At 40.4% G+C, this 19,409-nt stretch overlaps 1 protein-coding gene across 4 annotated transcripts in view; it reads left to right on the forward strand.

The window, feature by feature from the left end:
• dnmbp (dynamin binding protein) overlaps positions 1-19,409 on the forward strand; it is a 35,568-nt gene that overhangs the window by 6,596 nt on the left and 9,563 nt on the right. For 2 of the 4 annotated variants that reach the window (XM_058405840.1, XM_058405839.1), the window contains exons 2-4: positions 2,905-3,062; positions 3,424-3,546; positions 4,861-7,005. In XM_058405840.1, coding sequence (XP_058261823.1) covers positions 2,918-3,062; positions 3,424-3,546; positions 4,861-7,005 — 2,413 coding nt within the window. In that variant the 5' untranslated portion in view covers positions 2,905-2,917. Of the gene's footprint in view, positions 1-2,904; positions 3,063-3,423; positions 3,547-3,718; positions 3,750-4,860; positions 7,006-11,195; positions 13,190-19,409 lie in introns of those variants that run through there. The other 2 variants (XM_058405841.1, XM_058405842.1) reach the window with 2 other exon arrangements.

Genomic DNA, 19,409 nt, shown 5'->3' on the forward strand with positions numbered 1-19,409 from the left:
TCTCCTCTTAACCAGTGGAGCATAAACAAGGCATTGTTTACAAAGGCCAGCTTCACATGTACAGTAATACGTGGGCTCTAAATGAAATGACTAACCATGGCCTCCTGGAGTTGGGCTTCTCTTTTAATAATGACTGAGGATGAGTTACAGTTGTAATGTTTCTTTGTACTAGAATGCTTAATTCTGCATTAACTGTACTTATTAACTGAAAGCTAGTATATGCACATATAACACTGTATGGCCAAAAGTTTATGGACACCTGACCACAGATCACATCCATATGATTGTTGAATGTCTCATTCCAGATTTAGTCTCTCTTTGCTGTTATAATAACCGCCAGACTTTTGGGACGGCTTTCCATTAGAATTTGGAGCATGGGTTTGTGGATTTGTCCACAAGAGCATTAATGAGGTCAGGCATTGATGACAGGTGAGGAGGCCTGGAGCGTAGTCAGGATTCCAGTTCATCCCACCTTGGCAAATCCACATGGAGCTCGTATTGTGTCATGCTGGAAAAGGGTTTGGCCTTTTAGTTCCAGTGAAGGGAAACTGTAATATTACAGCATATAAAGCAAGACATTCTATTCAATTGTATGCTTCCAGCTTTGTGAGAACAGTTTGGGGAAGAATCACCTATCAGTGTGATGCTCATGTGTCCACATACTATTTGCCGTATAGTATATTTATTATTTATTTATTGAGATGTATACATTTCTAGAAATATTATATCCTAATAATATGCAACATGAATCAAGTTGTTTGTTGATATGTCATAGTATTATTAAACTATTGTGTTCTTGTAATCAAAATGATTGTGATTAGAATTTTAGGAATATTCCTGCCACCAAAATTTAGGGAGTTTGAATTACTGTATGGTTTTGTTTTTCGCTTAACAAGCAACTCTGATATATAGAGCAGCTGAGTCACTGCTGAATAAGACACATCCAGTCTGATATTTTTCCATGTTTTTTCTGTTATTTGCTCTGGAATGATCTAGTCTCGAACAGAAACCTGCCCAGCATTTCTGTCTGTCCAAACATCCTAACATCCAAACATCCATTCACAAAACATCACAGAGGTGCTGGATATCAGACCCACAAACCTGCCAAGCACAAAAGTGCTTTATTTACATGAGTTTCTTTAGTGAGCAAATGTAGTTTTAGTGAGTGAAATTATTCAAATCTTATGTATTAACAAGCAACGTTAAATGTAGAAAACAAGAACTGAGAGCAAGGACGTAGGTTTGCTTAAAACAAAATGAAAAACGACAGCAAGAGCAACAAATCAACATCACTTACATAACCAAAACAATTCAGCTTCCGCTGTTATGGTGTTTTACATTAAAAACCTAAGCTATTTTAAAACCCAGCAAAAACATCTGCTTCTTTTTCGCTCTGCTTAAAACTTTTTTGGTCTGATTCCACTTCTGTCTTTGTCGAATGCAACCAGCAGGTTTCTAGAGGTAACTGAATTGAGACCAAAATAGATATATGCTAGCTAGACTAGCAGTCATTTCATGAATTTTTCACATTTTATTTCCTCTAATTTTTCTTTTAGCTAGCTTGCTAGCACTAGGTTTTCTATGAATACTCTTTTCCTAGCCATTTATGTAATTAATTGAGTTTATTTCATTTTATTTCATCAAACATTTATAGTACCATGAGGCTCTAAATGCCTGGACACAAGCTAATTACAGTAAGTGTCTGTGTACGAATGGCTCAGCACTTTAATGGCTCTACTTCCTGATGAGGTTGTGTGCTACGTCTCGTGTGAAAAGCTGGTACTTGCCCCACAACTTGTTATAACAGTCAACATTCCTGAAGTAACAGACTCTGGATCTAGTAGTGGTGCCACTTTAGCTGCCTGTCTGGAAAGAAGCTTTTGAATATAGGCTCAATTTTGGGGAATTTATTTTTACACTTTGTTGTTTCTGTTTGAAAGAAAAGACATTTTCCAAAACAGAGAATTTAGTTGTCCATACTGATTTGATTGAATGAACATGCAGTTTATTCCAACAGAGATAGACTCACCTTATAGTTAAAAAAAGTGACACTCCTCTGACCCACACGGGGGGGATCACCTGTCATCCATTTACCAGATGGGTTTTTCTCTGAGGCAGCCCCCCATGCGTGGACACACACACACACACACACACACACACACACACACAGACACACACACGAGACAGAGAGGCCTTTGAGTCTGTGAAACATGTGCCTCCCTTCTCTCCTTTCCTTCTTTATCACACTTAAGCTCTCCTTTTCACACACTATTATTTATTTTGTATTCATTCTACATGCATCTAATTAATGGAGTAAGTAATTATATACTTGTTTGCCATAGAGGCAAGCAATATGTACTTCCACACAATCACATTACAAGAGAATGGAACAACTTGGTCATACTGGGGCTAAGAAATCCCCTTTATAAACATTTTCAGATGCTTAGACAAATGCACATTGACCCTCTCTCTCTCTCTCTCTCTTTCTTTCTGTTTCTCTCTCTCTCTGTTTAAACAGTACCTCACCCTGGGCTGTATGACTCAGCCAATGTCTCTCGTCCATGATCCACCCAGTTAAGAAACATCTGAATAATTAAATACATTTTACAGAGTTTAGGGTCCTGCTTTACCATTGGAAGAAGCCTGTAAGGGCTAGCCTCTGTTCTCTCAACAAAGATTATATGATTATAAAGAATCTTTTCTTGTTTTGCTGTACTTGAAGTTAATGTTTTTTTCTGTTGGATTTTGCAACCATTTGTATTGTACAGCTGTTTTGATGTCATCACTAGTGCATGGAATTACGCTTGCCAGCGTGGGACATCTAGTGGTGAAATCTGTCAGCACATTCATCGCTGAAGAAAGGAGTTTATTTGTGTTGATCTCTGTCTTGCTTTTCTTTCTCAGGTAATGAGTTAACATGGAGGCAGGCAGCGTGGTGCGTGCTGTGTTTGAGTTCCTACCCAGTGTCTCAGAGGAGCTTCCTCTCTTTACCGGTGATGTTGTTGAAGTCCTTAGTGTAGTGGATGAGTTTTGGTTGCTCGGGATTAAAGACAGAGTCACAGGTAAAGTTAAATGTTGTGCATAATAAGCTTGTTTTTTTGTGCTCTGTATATGCAAGGACATACAAGAAACAATATTTACTGGTACAGGTTTTAAATTAAACATCAGGAAAAAATGAGAAAAAACATTGAGGAAAGTTACATGCACGATACATACAGGTTACAAGATACAGATTACGGATCTTCCATATGTCTATAAGAAAAGCTGCATAATATTGACAAAAATAGGATATTTTTTAAAAAATGTGAACGCCTTAGGACTGATTATAGCAAAAATCTGTATTCTACACTTCTGAATCTATTCTGATCACATTTACCAACCAGCGTTCTGCAGACTCACTTGAACTTTGCTGTTGTTTCTCAGGTCAGTTTCCAAGCACCTTTGTTGAATCTGTCACAGTTCCCCCTACAAAGGCAGGAGAGCAACTTTATGTGTGCATCAGTGACTTCAACTCCTCTGAGCCAGACAACCTGTCCCTGAAGAGAGGTAAATCCTCAATCCAACCAAATATGAAATGTGTGCTGTCTCTTACTCACACTCTGAACAGCAATTGAGTTGTGTGTGTGTGTGTGTGTGTGTGTGTGATGGAGATGCTTTAATGATCTGCTCTGTTCCTGTATGTTATCTGTGTCCGTCTCTCTCAGCATAAAGTGTACGCATTCAAAAAGGCATAATGTCCCATTTAAGAGGTAACCTTTTTGGTTTAGTCCTATTGTAGGCCATTCTTGTAGTAACAAATTTTCCTCTGATATCTTCTTGTTGTCTATAAAGTTCCTCGATTTTTACATCCTCAACTTAGATGTAAGGTTTTTGTGTAAAAGACTGAAACCGTGATTTTTGTGTAAACATGTATTGTCAGATACATGCTTCTTTTTTTACCTGCATGCACTAGTGGGATCAACACTCTAAGCCAAGGGGTTTCCAAACATTTGGAGCAAGTGAATCTCTCCCCTAGATTAACTATATATGACTTCTGTAACATTTGAACATTTTATGTCAGTAGCAAATATATATTTCCCGTAAGTGGTTAAAATTCAAGGAATATCCACAAACAGTGGTCTATAATAGTACCTGTATGTGGTTTATTTATTTATTTAGCCAAACTCTTGCACTGTATCAGGAAAAGAATAAGTAATTCAATGGTCATGGTTTGATTGAATATGATCCGCACTAACGTTTCAAAATATTAGCCCCCAAAATTCATCTTCAAAACACCTTTACTAAATTAAGCAATCCCATATGAGGTCATGACCCCTGGTTTGAGGACCCCTGCTCTTGGCAGTGCTGATGTAAGTAGCCACTAGATGTCACTAGTTTTGCACTTTGTCTTCTTATCCTCTTGAAAAGAATGTCTGTGAAAATGTTTCGTATTATTTTGTAGTACATTTGACATATCTATACTACTAATATAGCATTGTTTAGTGCATAGGTTTACCCCTTTTATCATGCATTTTAAAATACTATACTAAGATATGCAACCATTAGATCTGACTCTCTCTCTCTCTCTCTCATTGGAAACTCCAATTCCTGTAGTTGTTTTCCTGTGACAGTGTCATATGACTTACATTTCCTGTATATGACTGTTAGGTTTTTTAGTTTATATGTTGGACACAATAGAAGGTGGAGCTTTGCTTGTGGAATTTGACATCAGTGACCTTAACAGACATTGTGACGCTCGGCTGCCCACTCATTTGTATCTTTGTATATGGGCTAGAACAGTAGCAAGATTGTATAATCTTTAAACAGTGAATGTAATATTAATATGTCATCTGTGTGTTTTGTGCTGTTACCCTGCCATAGGTGATGTGGTGGCTGGAGAGGGCAATGTAGATGCAGTTTGGCACAGGGGTCGGAATGCCTGGGGCTCACGTGGACTTTTTCCATTATCCTGTGTGAAGGAGCTGGAGCTATCGGGCCGCTCTAAGCAGCTGAGTGAGCGCAGTGCAGCTGCCCAAGATTCTGATCTGCCTCCTTATGCTCTGGGCCAGGGACGTGCTCTGATGAGCCTGCACGCCCAGCTGGATGAAGAGCTTGACTTTCGTGAAGGTGACCTCATCACTATAGTGGCCATGCCTGAGCCTGGTTGGTTCCAGGGTGAGCTGGACGGTAGGACAGGAATCTTTCCTGAGGGTTTCGTAGAGCTGCTTGCACCTTTGCGCTCACTCCTGCCTGACAATCCTATGAGCCATGGACAGAGTCAGTATCTCACCTGCAGAATGGAGGAAGAGGAGGAAAAGGAAGAGGAAGAAGAGGAGAGACTGAAGGACAGTGTAGAAAGGCAGACCCAAGAAGAAGATAAAGAGGAATCTGGTGTGTATGGAATTGCACAGTATGATTTCCGAGCTCTGGAGCCGGAGGAGCTGGACTTTGATGTTGGGGACAGGATACAAATACTTAAAAGTCTAGAGGATGGGTGGCTTGAGGGGCAGGTGCGGGGCAGAAGGGGTATTTTCCCCCACCGCTTTGTTAAGTTTGAGAAACAGTTAGAGGAACAAGTGCCCACTGTAAGTGGAAAAAACGACACCTGTGAAAAAGAGGAAGGAGACAGTTATGCTTCTGATCATAGTTGTGGTCAAGAAGACCAAGCTTTCCAAGCACATATCCAGGATGGGACAAGCCATGAGGACTATACGGTGTGGGATCTGGACTACTTTGAGAAAAGAGAAGAATGCAGAGAAGCCTGTAAAAGGGACACAGGGTCAGAAATCAGCTGTCAGGACAGAACAACAGTTCAGAGTCTGCCTCAGAATCAGCCAGATCCCAGGAGACAAGAGAGGCCACCACCACCACTTGTCCATCCCAGTAGAACAGGCAATTCAGGCCCCAGGCCACTCCAGAGAACTAACTCAGGAAATCTGATTCCACCCAGACCACAGCTGCCTCCTCGCCCCAGCCTCCACAACAGACAGAACAGCACAAGTAATCACAGCAGCCCTCCTGAACCACCACCTGTTCCTAACACCAGGAACACCAGCCTTAACCGATCTAATAGAAGTTCTTCAACTCTTCAGAGCAATTCATCCTGGACAAGGAACAAAGGCTACTATGCCTCACATGACAGCAGAGTCCCATTCAGCAGCAGAAAATCAGCCAGTCAAGCCACCAACAGACAGAAGAAGTTGACCCGTCATGCAAGTGTCAGCGATGCTGACCTGGGAACTTATGGGCGTGGGGAGCATAATATATGGTCTCAGGAGCAGGGCAGTAATGGACTAACCATGTCTCATACGTTAGGCTCTTTGTCTGGTGACCTAGAAGCCAAGTTGACCCAGCAGCTACTAGAGTTCGAAAGCAGCCTTCCAGGCAGATATGGAGGAAATGATGAGCAGCCCATGAGAAACAATCAATGTAAAGACAATTTTTCCCGCCACTTTTCTATCATGGACTACAGTAGCGAGAGTGACATCATCAAAGGCTTTTCCCATGATTCGCCCCTGTCTAGCCCCAGCTCATCTCTAGAAAGACGGAAAACACTGCGGCCCCCTCCTCCTCGTCCCAGGATTCTCAGACCACCAGCACCTCGTGGTCACACTTCTCTTAGCAATGGTCAATTTTGTCAACAGCCCTACAGGCCAATGCGACAAGCTCCACGGCCACCTCCACCTTGTCCTCGACCTCCTATGCAGCACTCCAACCTCTTGGTCTCAACAGAGGAAGAGGAGGGTACACCGGAGGAAAAGGTGGAGGAGGCCGAAGATGCTCTACAGAGGGAGAGAGAGATTGAGCAAGAGAGGGAAAGAGAGCAGGAGCAATATAGACTTCTCCTGAGACTTGAGGAAGTAGAAAGAGACATTGATATGTACACACATACAGCACAGGAGTTGAGTGCCATGCTAGAGGAAGAGGGAGAGGAGGATGAAGTGGCACGTCAGCAGGCCTTGGAGAATCTGGAGTTCTGCAACTTCACTGTGGAGACTCTCACACTGGAGCAACAGCAGTTGCGAGGTAACACATACAGACATAGCAAACAACACAGTACAATGATACAATTGAACAAGTACATGTTTGATAGACTGTAACTCCTTGCTGAGCCGATCCAGCGCCGGTGTGAGTCAATTCGCTGGCCCGAGCCAGTATGACTCATTTCAGTTCAAGTTAAGCTTTCCATTTCAGGAGTTTTCAGGACAGAGGATTTTGTCCTTTTCAGTTTTTCACTTATCAAACTCAAGAGACAGAAAAAAAGAGAATTTGGTAAGCACATATAAAATCATTAATTTACAGTTTGCAGAAATTCCATAGCATTAAATGTTACAAAAAACTGACAATTTATTAGTTCAACACAGGTTTTAGGGTTGTCCATTGCCTGAGCTCTTTCTCTTTTAGCCATTCTCTCTCTGACACACACAGACGACCTTGGAAATGCGAAATGGTCTTTAATAGCATTTTTTTTAACCAGTTTCCTTTTTGATGAAAAAGTGGATCTTTGTTTGTAAATTGTTATGGCTGTATCATAGACTGATTTTGATTTTCTTTTTTATTATTTATTTGATTTGAAATCTTGAAATTTTTTATCTGATTTGTAAATGATTCCAGATTATAGGTCTATTCATCTATCTATAAAGGCTGTCATTATGTCCAGGTTTGATGTAGTTAACTGCTGCACAATGTTAATATGTAACCTATACTGTACAGCCATCCACTACCATGTTAATTCATCACAGGTCAGATTTTACTTGAGCTAACTTAGCACTAGATGGGGCTGCATTATTTTGTGAACTGGAGTAAGGCAGGGTGTTGTCTTTTTAAACAAGTATTTAGTTTGAAACCTGAAGCTCAGTGTTCTTAAATATGTGACACACTTCATATGGCAGATGGGGAAAAAGTGCTATTTTCATCCTCAGTCAGAAAGTGTCCGTCAGTAAACTGAAGTTATTTCACATGCTTTGGCTCACTTGCATGTCCTCTTTGTTGTATTAAAGTATTATTTTACAATTACAAATAGTCTGACAGCTCCAGCTTGGATTTACTGGCCCAAATTCATCATGGTGCTTGGAAACCAGTGCAGCTCTGAGCACAGAGAACAAATAAATCTGTGTTGTTTTATGAAAGTGTCATTACAGCTGATGATGCATCCGATTCAGCTGAAACAAGCCCTTAAAGTAAGATTATTATACTAAATCTTAATTAATTATTAATTGTTTATTAAGTATATGTGAGCATGTTACGAAGGTGTAGAATTAGAAAACTTTCACACATATATACAGTATGAGGGCCCCTTCTTGTCTTCCCTTTCGTATGGGTAGGGAGCATATCAGTGTTATCAGGGCTGTGTGAAGATCATGGCCCTGCCAAGGATCCACCGCCGACTTTGGGGCTCTCTCTTTCAGCCAGTGATGCGTCTCACCGCTCTTTTTAGCCATGTTCTGTGGAGCAGGGCCATACATGTGCCAGGTAGGATTCTGGAATATTGTTTGCAAGTACAGGGAAATGTACTGAAGATTCTGGCCTGCTTTTATAAGTCTAAATATTACATATGGTTGAGACTTCAGATTTATTTTGTTTTAATGGTATTAGATTTGGTATAGGATGCTTTTTATTTTTAATTTTTGGCGTGTTCAGAAATGTCTGAGTGTACCACACACATGAAATGTTTTCACACAGCTATGTAAACACTGTTGTTTGATCAGAGTAATTTGTGCTGCCTATTCAAACCTAGTTACAAATTGCTACCATTCAACAGAAGTCTTGATTTTATAATAGAATTTATGGCAAATATTTGTTTAAATATTTGCTCTTATTTCGGACCACTTTCACTGCCTCATACTGGTTAGTGAAATGATTTTAAGTTACGATTTATAGGACTTGTTTACAGTCCTGCAGTCTGTCGTTCTTTTTATATGAGAATGTTATGTATAACTGTGTTAGGCGACTGGTTTCTCTTTCAGTAAGTGTGAGTATCAGTGTGTGTATTTCTTTCATGTCGTATCAGGGTGTGTTTTTCTGCGAGGGAGGGACAGAATGTGTATTGTTCAAATTCACGATGGGCGTGTTCATACAACCTCATCTAAATTCTTGGTCATGGAAAGATACTTGACGTAGATGGGTGAATGAAGGACAGAAAATAGAAATAGAAAGAAAAAGAGTACATGAATAATGAGCAGGGATGATGAAAAAACGTTGAGTAGTTCATGAAAACATACCAAGGCAAGGGGAGTGGGGGAAGAGGATGACAACAGATACAGGAGGAGGGGCATACATGGAGAGGAAACTTGGAACAAAAAAAGTAGCCAGTCTCAGAGCTGAATCAAACGCTTTTGTGTGATCTGGAGACTCTTGTGTTTCTGGCGAGGCATTCTATCTGCTCATTTACTTTATCACACAGTGAACAGCATTAGCATGGGGTAGAATTCAGACTCTGGTCTGAATTGACAGGGGGTGTGTGTGTGTGTGTGTGTGTCTCTCTCTCTCTCTCTCTCTCTCTCTCTCTCTGTCATCCACTACAGCTATCCTGCTACCTCCTCCACTATGCCTCTTACTTGGAACTTGTTAGGTCACTAATAAAATGCAAAGGCATTTTTCTTCTGATCTCCGACTCCCATCTTTTCTGTTTCATGACACCCCTTTCAGTTTAATAGAGGCCTCTTTTACCAGCACTGAGAAACATGCCCTTGTGAAACCCACGAGAACCTCATTAATGACATCTTCTTAGCAACTGTTTTTTTTGTGGCTGCTTCATGCTCTGTCGTGAACAGTCAGCTGTAATTAAAATACCTAAGCAAGACTAAATATGAGGGATAAATCACAGTTAACCGTCAGATAATTGTACATGGATGATTTGTTTAATGATTTACACATGGGGACATTTTTCTTAGCCATTGCATGTTTGTTCTTGGTCATTTTGCTTGAATGTTTGAAAGTGTAGAGAAAAATGGCACTCGCATACCATAGCATTCAGCTAGCTCTTATCTACTTTATATATTCATTGATAAAGTTATAGTATTGCTCTTTTGAAAGTAAAAAAAAACAGATTATTTGTTTAAAAGAATGTGTATTGTGTTAGTCTGAAAGAACCAAGTATATGTAAATAAATGGTTTTCTACCTGTCATTACACAGCCGGAATGCTGCACCTGACCTCCCTGAACTGAGTTTCGGTAATATAAGATCCTCAGTGCTGATTAGACTTCTTAAGTTTAATAGAAAAGAAAAACACATACTTTCTACATTGTCCAATACAAAATGGTTCTTTTGTATTTGAAAACTCTAAGAAGCTGCAGCACTAACACACACTTAAGTACCTTCACGTTCCAAATGATTTCCAACTTTTTATGTTTCCTCAAGTTTCTTTTCTGTAGCTTGCAACAGCTTGAAAAAAATACATTCCTAATAATTACTCCTTCAGCTGGTTCAAAAGCAGGAGATATACTATACTGCAGGACGTGAATAGCTGTTTTTTTTTCTCTTCTCTCCCTGAAACATGCCAGAGATCAGGACGGCCCTTAACAATAGCCCATTGTGAAGTGTACAGGCATTTTAAACCACAAAGTAGTGTGTGAAATAATCAGCCTGTGTCCAGACTTTCCCAGGTCATCCCATTGAAACATGAAAGCAAAGTTTTATAAAATCATGGGAATTATGCAAATGTGGGACAGACAATTATCTGCATGCTGCGTACACACCATTGGGCACCTAGTGAAAGGGTTATGCTAATCAAATAATAGCATCCTACTTGAGATAAAAGCTGAATGTTTTTAAGTGTCTCATAGCTTCAACTCTGTATTCCATACTGATTCAACAGCTGTTAAACATTTAATATTATGATTAGCTAAAGCATTTTTGCAAAGTAGAAAATTAGGGCTAAATTTGAGGATTATTTATGGAATTATCCTTAGAAGTGAAAGGTTGATTATGATAATTCTGGTTGACAATGTCAAGTGTGAAAACAACTCACAGAAGTTTCTGCAAAAAAGGAGTAAGCCTCTCCCTGGCGTAAGGGCATTTCTGTGAAGGCCAACCTTTGTTTTTCTGCAAACAGAGACTCAGAGCCAATCACAGAATTCCTGTAATCCACCTCTCATATGACTTCACTGAATAATTACCCTTCGTTCCTCCCTCTTTCCTCCCCTCTTTTTTCTTTCGCGTTCTGCCTCCTTCCTATTGGCTGGAAAGATAGAGGGAGTGAAGGATTGAGTTTCTCACAACTCAGCCACACAGTTCAGCTCTAGCAGCTGTAGGAGACTGAGTTAGAGAAATAGAGAGTGAGCGGTTGGCCGTAACTATGTCTGACAGGTGGACTCCTGTCTCTGTGGATGTAAACAGTGACTTTTGGAGGAGCAAACACAGCTGGTTTTGGTGAAACAGTCGTTCTTCCAGACGGAATGAATGGTCAAATAGCACTGGGACACCCTATGGTGTTTGCCCCAGTTCAATGGGATTTCAGCAGAGCTCCACCTCGGAGAGGAAAAAGCGTAGAGGAGCTGGTGAGTGACAGCTGTGAGCGGGAAAGGTACATCCAAATGCATATGCACTTTCAACAACAGCAGCAGCAGCTGCTACAGCATCCACAGCAGGCATTGATATGCCCACAGGATTTTGGGCCTGCACCGGGCTATTTGGAAAACCAAGCCTACCTCAAACAAACCAGTGGTATGCACCAAACTTGCTGGGAATATGAAGACTGTGACAAGATCCCATACAGAGATGGACTTCCACAACAGAGGAACCAATTCTTCTACCACACACCTGAGGCTGTGTTTCAGGAACCCAGGATGCCACAAAAATGGACTGGAAACCATTGCTTTTATGAGCCTAAAGAAGATGTTAACTTTACTGACCACAGAGGGAATAAGGACTATGTCCGGAGCCCACAAACTAAGGAATATCCTAACCATATAAAACGGGACAGATATGACCATTGGGATGTGGATGAGTATTATGATGAGCAGGAGCACAATAGGAGACGGGATCAAACGGGACGGGATGCCTACTATGACAGAGACAAAAGGGATTATTCTGATAAAAAGAGAGGCAATTACAGAGAAAGGGATCGTTATGAGCACAGAGACAATGATTACTATGATCATAGAGAGCTTGATTCATATGACCGATATAATCAGAAAGACTTGGATAATTATGACCGTTATGACCACAAGGGCAGTCTGCGAAGGGATTACTATGACACTAGACAAAGACAAAAATATGCATATAGGGATACAGAATACTGTGGACGTAGAGAAAAAGAGTTCAGTGATCACAGAGATTCAGATCGCTATGACCGTAAACCGAGGGACCAGTATGACTGTAGGAGAGAGGACCGTAATTACAATAAAGAGAGTGAGCAAGATCGCAAGAAATTCAGTCGCTATGCATCTAGGGAGAAAGGCAGCTATGATCAGAGAGACAATGACCAGTATGTGCAAAGAAAAGGGGATCGCTCAAAATATAGGGAAAAAGATATTGATGATCGGAAAAAAGTAGACCACTATAAACGCATAGAGAATCCAGATGCAGAATATAAAGAAAAAGACTACTATGCTTGGCAGGGTGATACTCAACTTGAACTTAAGGACAGGGATACATATGACTCTAGGAAAGATGCCAGGTACAAACTCAAGGAGAAGGTCCAATATGATCGTAGAGAAACAGGTCACTATGATTACATGGAAGATCTTCATGAGCAAAGGCAAAAAGACAGTTATAGGGAAAGGGACCGCTACCAGCCCCAAGATGCTGATCGCTATTATTATAGAGACAAGGGGAACAGAGACCATAGATCTGATGACTATAATGAGGTAAAAGACTATTTTGAGGACAGGGAATGGGAGGATGATCGGTATGAGCTGAAAAGCAGGGGCTACTTCAAAGTTTCCCAAGATGGGTACAGCAGTGATAATGACCGTTGGAAACACATTAAGGAATGGCAAAAGGATGTTTACCATTCACAGACAGTTAGAGAAAGGGGTGTGAGAAGCTACGAAGATCCTATCACTCTTAGCCAATTTGATCACGAGGACACCAAGAATGGGGCTTGCATCGACCCAGGCTCAGGAAGACTGGATGTGGAAAAACAAGGCTGGAAAAAGCAGAAGGCACTTTATACAGGTTCACTGGACAGGAACAGTTTCTACAGACGAACAGCTCCTAGTTCTCTAAGGAAGACTGAGTTTGTCATCAACAGGAAAGAGAAGCAAGGTAAAAATTTATGTTCCAGTACAGACCATACAATAACACCTACCAAGGCCAGAAAACAGATTTAGAACACACTGACAGTAAAAGGATGACATGGAAACCTGCCGAAACTATGTAGCAGAGTCCACATGGATAGCACCTTTATTTGCAGCCAGACTCTGACCTTCAGTCTCTGCCTTGTGTGGTATCTGATCAATTCAGGAAATGACAGAAGTGCTGATTACACTGTCACCAGTGTAATTAGCCAGCAGTGTATATACGTGCGTGATTATGTGCTCCGACTCTGATTGTGGAGCAGAGAGGTTTTCACTGATTCTCCACGAAAGGTGATCTTTAGGGCACGGCATGTAGGGTGGAGAGACTAGTAAAGCAGGTTTTGTGGCTTCATGTTTTTGTTCCTTGCATTTAGTTTCTGCTATCTAGTGTCTTAAATCAATCTGTTTAAACATGTGGGGAACATGCTTGGGAAAAGTACTTAATTTGCAAAATGGACATAATAAGGCTTGTTGGAACAAATTTCTTGGCTATTTCATAGCATGTTAGATCATGACTTGATCTTGTGACTATGAGATCAGGTTCTGTGGCAAAGCAACTGTATAGGTAGGGTTCAGCCCTGCCATCATAGGGAGACAACCTCAGAGGCCTGAGTCTGGTGGGGGCCTTGAGGGTCAGTGAGCCTATTTGATCAAAACACATTAGCTAAAAATGGGTCTGGGTGTACATGCATGTCAGGATTAGCAGGATCAAATCTGTTACACATTTAAAGTGTAACTTGTGTTATCCAGTCATCTGTCAACCCCCTAAGTGTGATTTACTTTTGTTAGTGAGCTGTTTGTGTTCATTGTCTAAGTAGAGAAGAAAGTAGTGTAAAGTGTCTCATAGTGAGATTCCTTTGACCTGTGTTGTGTCTGACATGGAGCAGGCGGCCTGGGGAGCCCTGGGTAATCCTCTGTAGTGCAAGGCTATAATTACCCGTTGGGGGAGGAGAGAGGTTAGGAAGTCTTGTCTGGGACTAGGCTGTGCCTAGCACCAGAGACCCTCCTTTATACAATCTGAAAGGAGCTGAAACTGCAAAGTGACTAGGGCACTACTGAATGGAGGATCATGCTTCCTCAGCTTGACTCAAAGACTCAGCTCAGCACTTTTGGACTTTAGGGAGCCAGAGGTCTCTGTATGTTGGCCAGAGTCTAATATTGCTAGATATGATGCAAAGATCTCAGTTACAAAGAGATGTATTTATGTTAACCTCATAAGCCAACAATAGTGCTTACTTAAAAAAAAAAATCTAACATTTAACATGATTCTGCATACGAAGCCTTAGTCTCAGTGGTTGCTTATTACAGATGTCTAATGAGATTATTCTGTTTCATTTCTCTTTTTTTGCCATCTAACAGTTGAAGTAGGCTACAAGATTAACCAGGTGCAGTGACCAAAAAAAAGACAAGTTGAGTTTGAGTATCAGAGGTCATTTGATAGCAAGACTTGACCAGCTGGTATAGTTAATGCTGCGTGTGTCTCTCAAGACAAATGCTGCTGGCTTAATCCCTGTGCAGCTGTCCATGTGGATGGTCTTGAGGGGGATTACACAGAAACGTTTAGGAAACATGCACACAACCTTCAAATAACATTATGCCTAGGGTCAGCTTGAGCAGCATCATGAGCAATCCACACAATATGCCTTGAGAAGAATCTACTAATGTAGGTCAGCTACTCAGACACACACTGCAAAGACAAATGTAACGGCCAGCACTTTAGGTGGCTCTTCACTGCTTTAATAGAGAAAGATGATTTTCAGAAAAGCTCTAGTTGATTCATGTATTAAAATAGATTGGCATAGGTTGCTGTTTCTTATTTTTCTTTTATAAAATAAAATGTTAATGCACATGTATATAGCGAACATAAAACTTTAAATAATTATATAATGTAAAGAAATAATAAAATGTAACCTGTCAGTCTCGAGATCTTCAAAACAAAGGTGTAAAGGAGACGACAGTGTGTACAATCATGCGTGTGAAGAGCACTAACTATTGTATTGAGTTATCAGTCAGCATGCAGGCGCCCAGTTTAGTGCTGATGCACCACAAGAGCAGCCTTCTGAGGATTGATGCCAATGCAAAAAAACCCTTCTATGTTTGACTGTTGAATAAGACCTTTCAGCCATGCTTTATTCTTCTTTTTTTTGTGCTTGAATGTCTTGCTTTGTCCCGTTTGAGCCCCAGATAAAGCCAGTAGACATGCGTGTATTTATAGCATATGTTTGTAATGCTAATCTGACTGTTTTCAAGGGATTACATATACCCAAATCACTTACACTGCATGGTTTAATCAGACTTATCAGACAAAGGTAGAAGATAAAAAATGATTGTCAGCACTATTGGTTGCTTTCAGATTAAGGATGGCTATATAGTGTGTCTGAGTGTGAATGGCTATACGTCAATTTGCAAAATGTAAACTAAAATCTCAAGGCTTGGCTAAAATGGTCCTATCATGATACTCTAAGAAATCACAATAGAGCACAGCTAACTAGCTTTTATACAATTATTATATAGAATTCTTATATCAAATATCAGTTAGTGTCTCTGAAATTGCTCCAAACACAGAATAAAAGAACCTAATAGTAGATTTTTAAAAAATCTACCACCCAGTCAGCAGCTTATGGTGAGTAACATGGTATGGTGAACTCGTGTAATTCTCATGCCGTGTTTTTGCTGCAGCACAATAGATCGTAATCTGATTGAAATGTAGACATCCGTGATTCAGCAGTCAGTACGTGCTATTTACATGTGTTACTCCTGAAACAGACAAGCCAGTTTTAAATAATGCAGACTAGTTTCATGAATGCTCACATACTTTCGCCTCCAGTGCGTAATAGCGCAGGCTTCTCAATCTACACAAAGTATTTGATGATAAGTTTGACTAAGTCGTGAGGAAGTGCTGGAATGTGACCCCACTGGCTTTTGAACAATAGCAAGACAGCCCCGCGCCTTTTTGTCGAGAAAAAATGTCAAGTAGTAGAATATATTTCCTGTCTTGAAATTTGAAGATACTTTTGAAGATACTCATTTGTTCACGTTTTTATTAAATATACTGTGTACTGTGTCTACCCTGACCTGTACAGTAAGATTTGTGCGTATTTTCTTTGACATGTTTACCTTAGGCTTACTGTGGACATGTGCTATAAATCTGGATTTGTTTATTGCTTTATTTGTCATTGTACTAGTAGCAAATAGTGAAAGTCGACTCTGTATTTTAAAACTTGGTATCCAGCTCCCCCACATGCTTTCAGTCGAGGGTTAATCGCATAGGTCTACCAGCACATGTATCTATGGCAACCGTGCATTCTTGTGTGAACTTTGTGCGCAGTGCTGATAGTGTGTGACTTTAGACTGCCGTGATAGTTAAACAGCTCAGAGGGCAGACTCTCAGCGTCAGCCCATAAATCACCCTCGTTTCACACATCAAACAGAAACACCCAATTGTGTTGCTTTCAGTTCTGTAAATGGATGATTGAGAAATTGTTCAGTAATTTGCCTGACTCTGATTGGTTGTGTTTTTTGTTTTTTGGGGGTTTTTTTGTATGTGAGGCACATTATTAAGAGTACTGTCTTTTCCCACAAACATAGATTTTAGGTTGTATGTAGAGCTCAGACCTCATAAAAAAAAAAACCCGTCCACCTGCTTGTTGATATATCTGAACAAAAGTGCGAATGAGCACTAGGATCAAGAGAGGCCTCATTTTGAGAGATCCTTAAGATCTTGATGGAATTTAGATGAGTTGGACTTTTGAAAGGGATTGGTCACTGCAAAGTCATGGACCAGACCTCCCAAAATCACTTGGCATTGGAGTTGATGTGACATCTATGAGTCTGTGTGCGTGTGTGTGTGTGTGTGTGTGTGTAGGCCTCAGGACTCCTTTTGTGAATGTGTGCACCAGTGAGTGTGCTCATTCAGTTGTGTGTAATGGTGGTAGGTTCCCATGCATTCACATGGTAATGTGGGCCCAAAATGAAGCCCATGTCCCAGAGATAGAGCTGCAGAGAAACATAGCAAGTTCTTAGCTTCGCTTCCTTAGCAATCAAGCTTCAGAAGCACACAATGCTTATGACATTGCCACTTGTATGTTTGTCTGGTTGCCAGGAGGATAGGTGTGTTTATCAGTTGACTAGAGGTGAGCGAAACCAGAGGTTATATGATTAACACCTTTAGAGTTACTCTTACAATCTTGGGCAAGTGTTGTATGAGATCATTAGAACTACAAAACAAACTTTTAATGGGAGTCTCAACATAAGTGTAACATTATTGCATGTGCTACTTATATAGCACAAACATAGACAACTTCCTGAATTTATGGAGCAGCCCACCACAACACATAAAACCCATACCTTACACATCATGCTTTTAATGTGGAGCTTATTTAGATAGGCAGGATGATTTATAGCCAGGGTCTCTGCACTCGTTGAAATGTTGTTGAGTTTTGTGCTCTGTTTACAGGGTCAGAGCTATGAACGGGGAAACCTCTGTACTGCCATCCCTGGGTATGTGGGGGCTGCAGAAGAGGTTGTCAAGAATAACACTATGGAAAGAGATCAGACACAGTAGCAACATGAATTGCTTCTCATGGACGAAACTGAAAGGGGGGAAGAAAGAAAGAGTCTTTTGTAAATCTGCTTGGTATTACCCTTTGAACCATTCACACAGATGGTTCTGATAGAGCATACTTTCTTTTGGGTTTTCACATTTCCATGTACCACTCCCATGCAAGAATGTACTTATAATGACTCTTCTGATGTGGCAGGTAGGTAGTATTGCTGCCCCACAGATCCAGGATCACTGGTTTGATCCTGAGGTGAGGTTACTGTCTTTGAAGAGTTTTGTGACCAAAAAAGAGCTTTTTGTTTCCCCCCAAAAAACCCAAAACATGTCAGTAGTTGGATTGGCGTCTGGAAAATGTGTGTGCATGGTTCCCAGTAATGGACTGGCAACCCATTGAGAGAATATTAATGCCTCATGTTCATGTTCCTGGGACTCCAGACCTACAATGACCATGACCATGATTAAGCAATTATTGAAAATGACTGATTAAATCAGTCATTTGGATTCAGGATTCGTGTTTAATTCGTGTTTAATCATGGAATACTACTTTACTAGGTGATGTGAAGGAGTAATACTGGCTTTGAAGGCTTTGAATTCAATATTGCCTGACTTGAGTGCTTAGGTAGTTGAAATTTCTATGTGCAATTTTGGTTGACTCACATCCTGTTTTCGCAACGGTTTTGACTAGCTTGTTTATTGTTTAAGTAGAGGTGTTTGGCTGAAAGCATTATTACAGTCATTCATTGAGTCATGACTAGGCGTGAACTTCCGGTGTGATGAACTTCCATTATTATTCATAGAGATTTTTTGTAACCTTGATTTTTTTTAAAATAGACCTGTGTCAAAAAATTTGTCATATTAAACTAAAAATTTTGGGGAAAAATCTGAAGACATTTTCTAACAATGTTTGCGTACCTTTTGTCCATTTCAAGTATTGACTGCATGAATATGAGTGACAGCGTTAGGAAGAGGTGAAGAGAGAGAGAAACATCAGGAGAAATCATATTTGTTTATAATGTTTATGAAATTATGATAGATATGCTGAATTGGACTCAGCTTGGAAGTGGGATGTTTGATCGTAGAATTATGTTATGTTCCAAACCGGGGCTTTCAAGCTACAAGGTTTTTAAAACGGTTGCTTCCATGAAAGTGTGTGTTTTGTTAGCAATGATACATTTACTTTCACAAAACAGTGAACTGTCTGTTCTTCCTTATAAAGCTCACCTACTAATATATCTGTGTGGATTGATTTGAAGTAACTGCTGGTGTAAACTCATTTGAAGTAGTTAAATGATATTTTAGTCACTCTACGTGGCCATGTTGACATGAGGTCATATGCTGAACAACAGGTTGTGGGAACCTTCCCACTTTCTGAGTATAATTTCCAGGTCAAGTAGGCTTTTCTGTGTTTTGTTTAGTTTTTCTTTTTTTAGTTATTGGTTTCCGAGCTTTAGTCTAACAGTGTTAGTAAGATTGGGTGAAGCTGTATGACCAGAACCGGTTCTCCTTTGTGGCGCAGTATCCACTGACCCACATTTGATTCACAGTTTGATAATGCATTCACTGATATAGTGAAGACACTTTCAGTAATGTGGTGTAGTAATGTTTACTAGGCATGATAGAATGTTCT

The sequence above is a fragment of the Hemibagrus wyckioides genome, linkage group LG13 (assembly GCF_019097595.1).
Source record: "Hemibagrus wyckioides isolate EC202008001 linkage group LG13, SWU_Hwy_1.0, whole genome shotgun sequence".
Taxonomy (NCBI): domain Eukaryota; kingdom Metazoa; phylum Chordata; class Actinopteri; order Siluriformes; family Bagridae; genus Hemibagrus; species Hemibagrus wyckioides.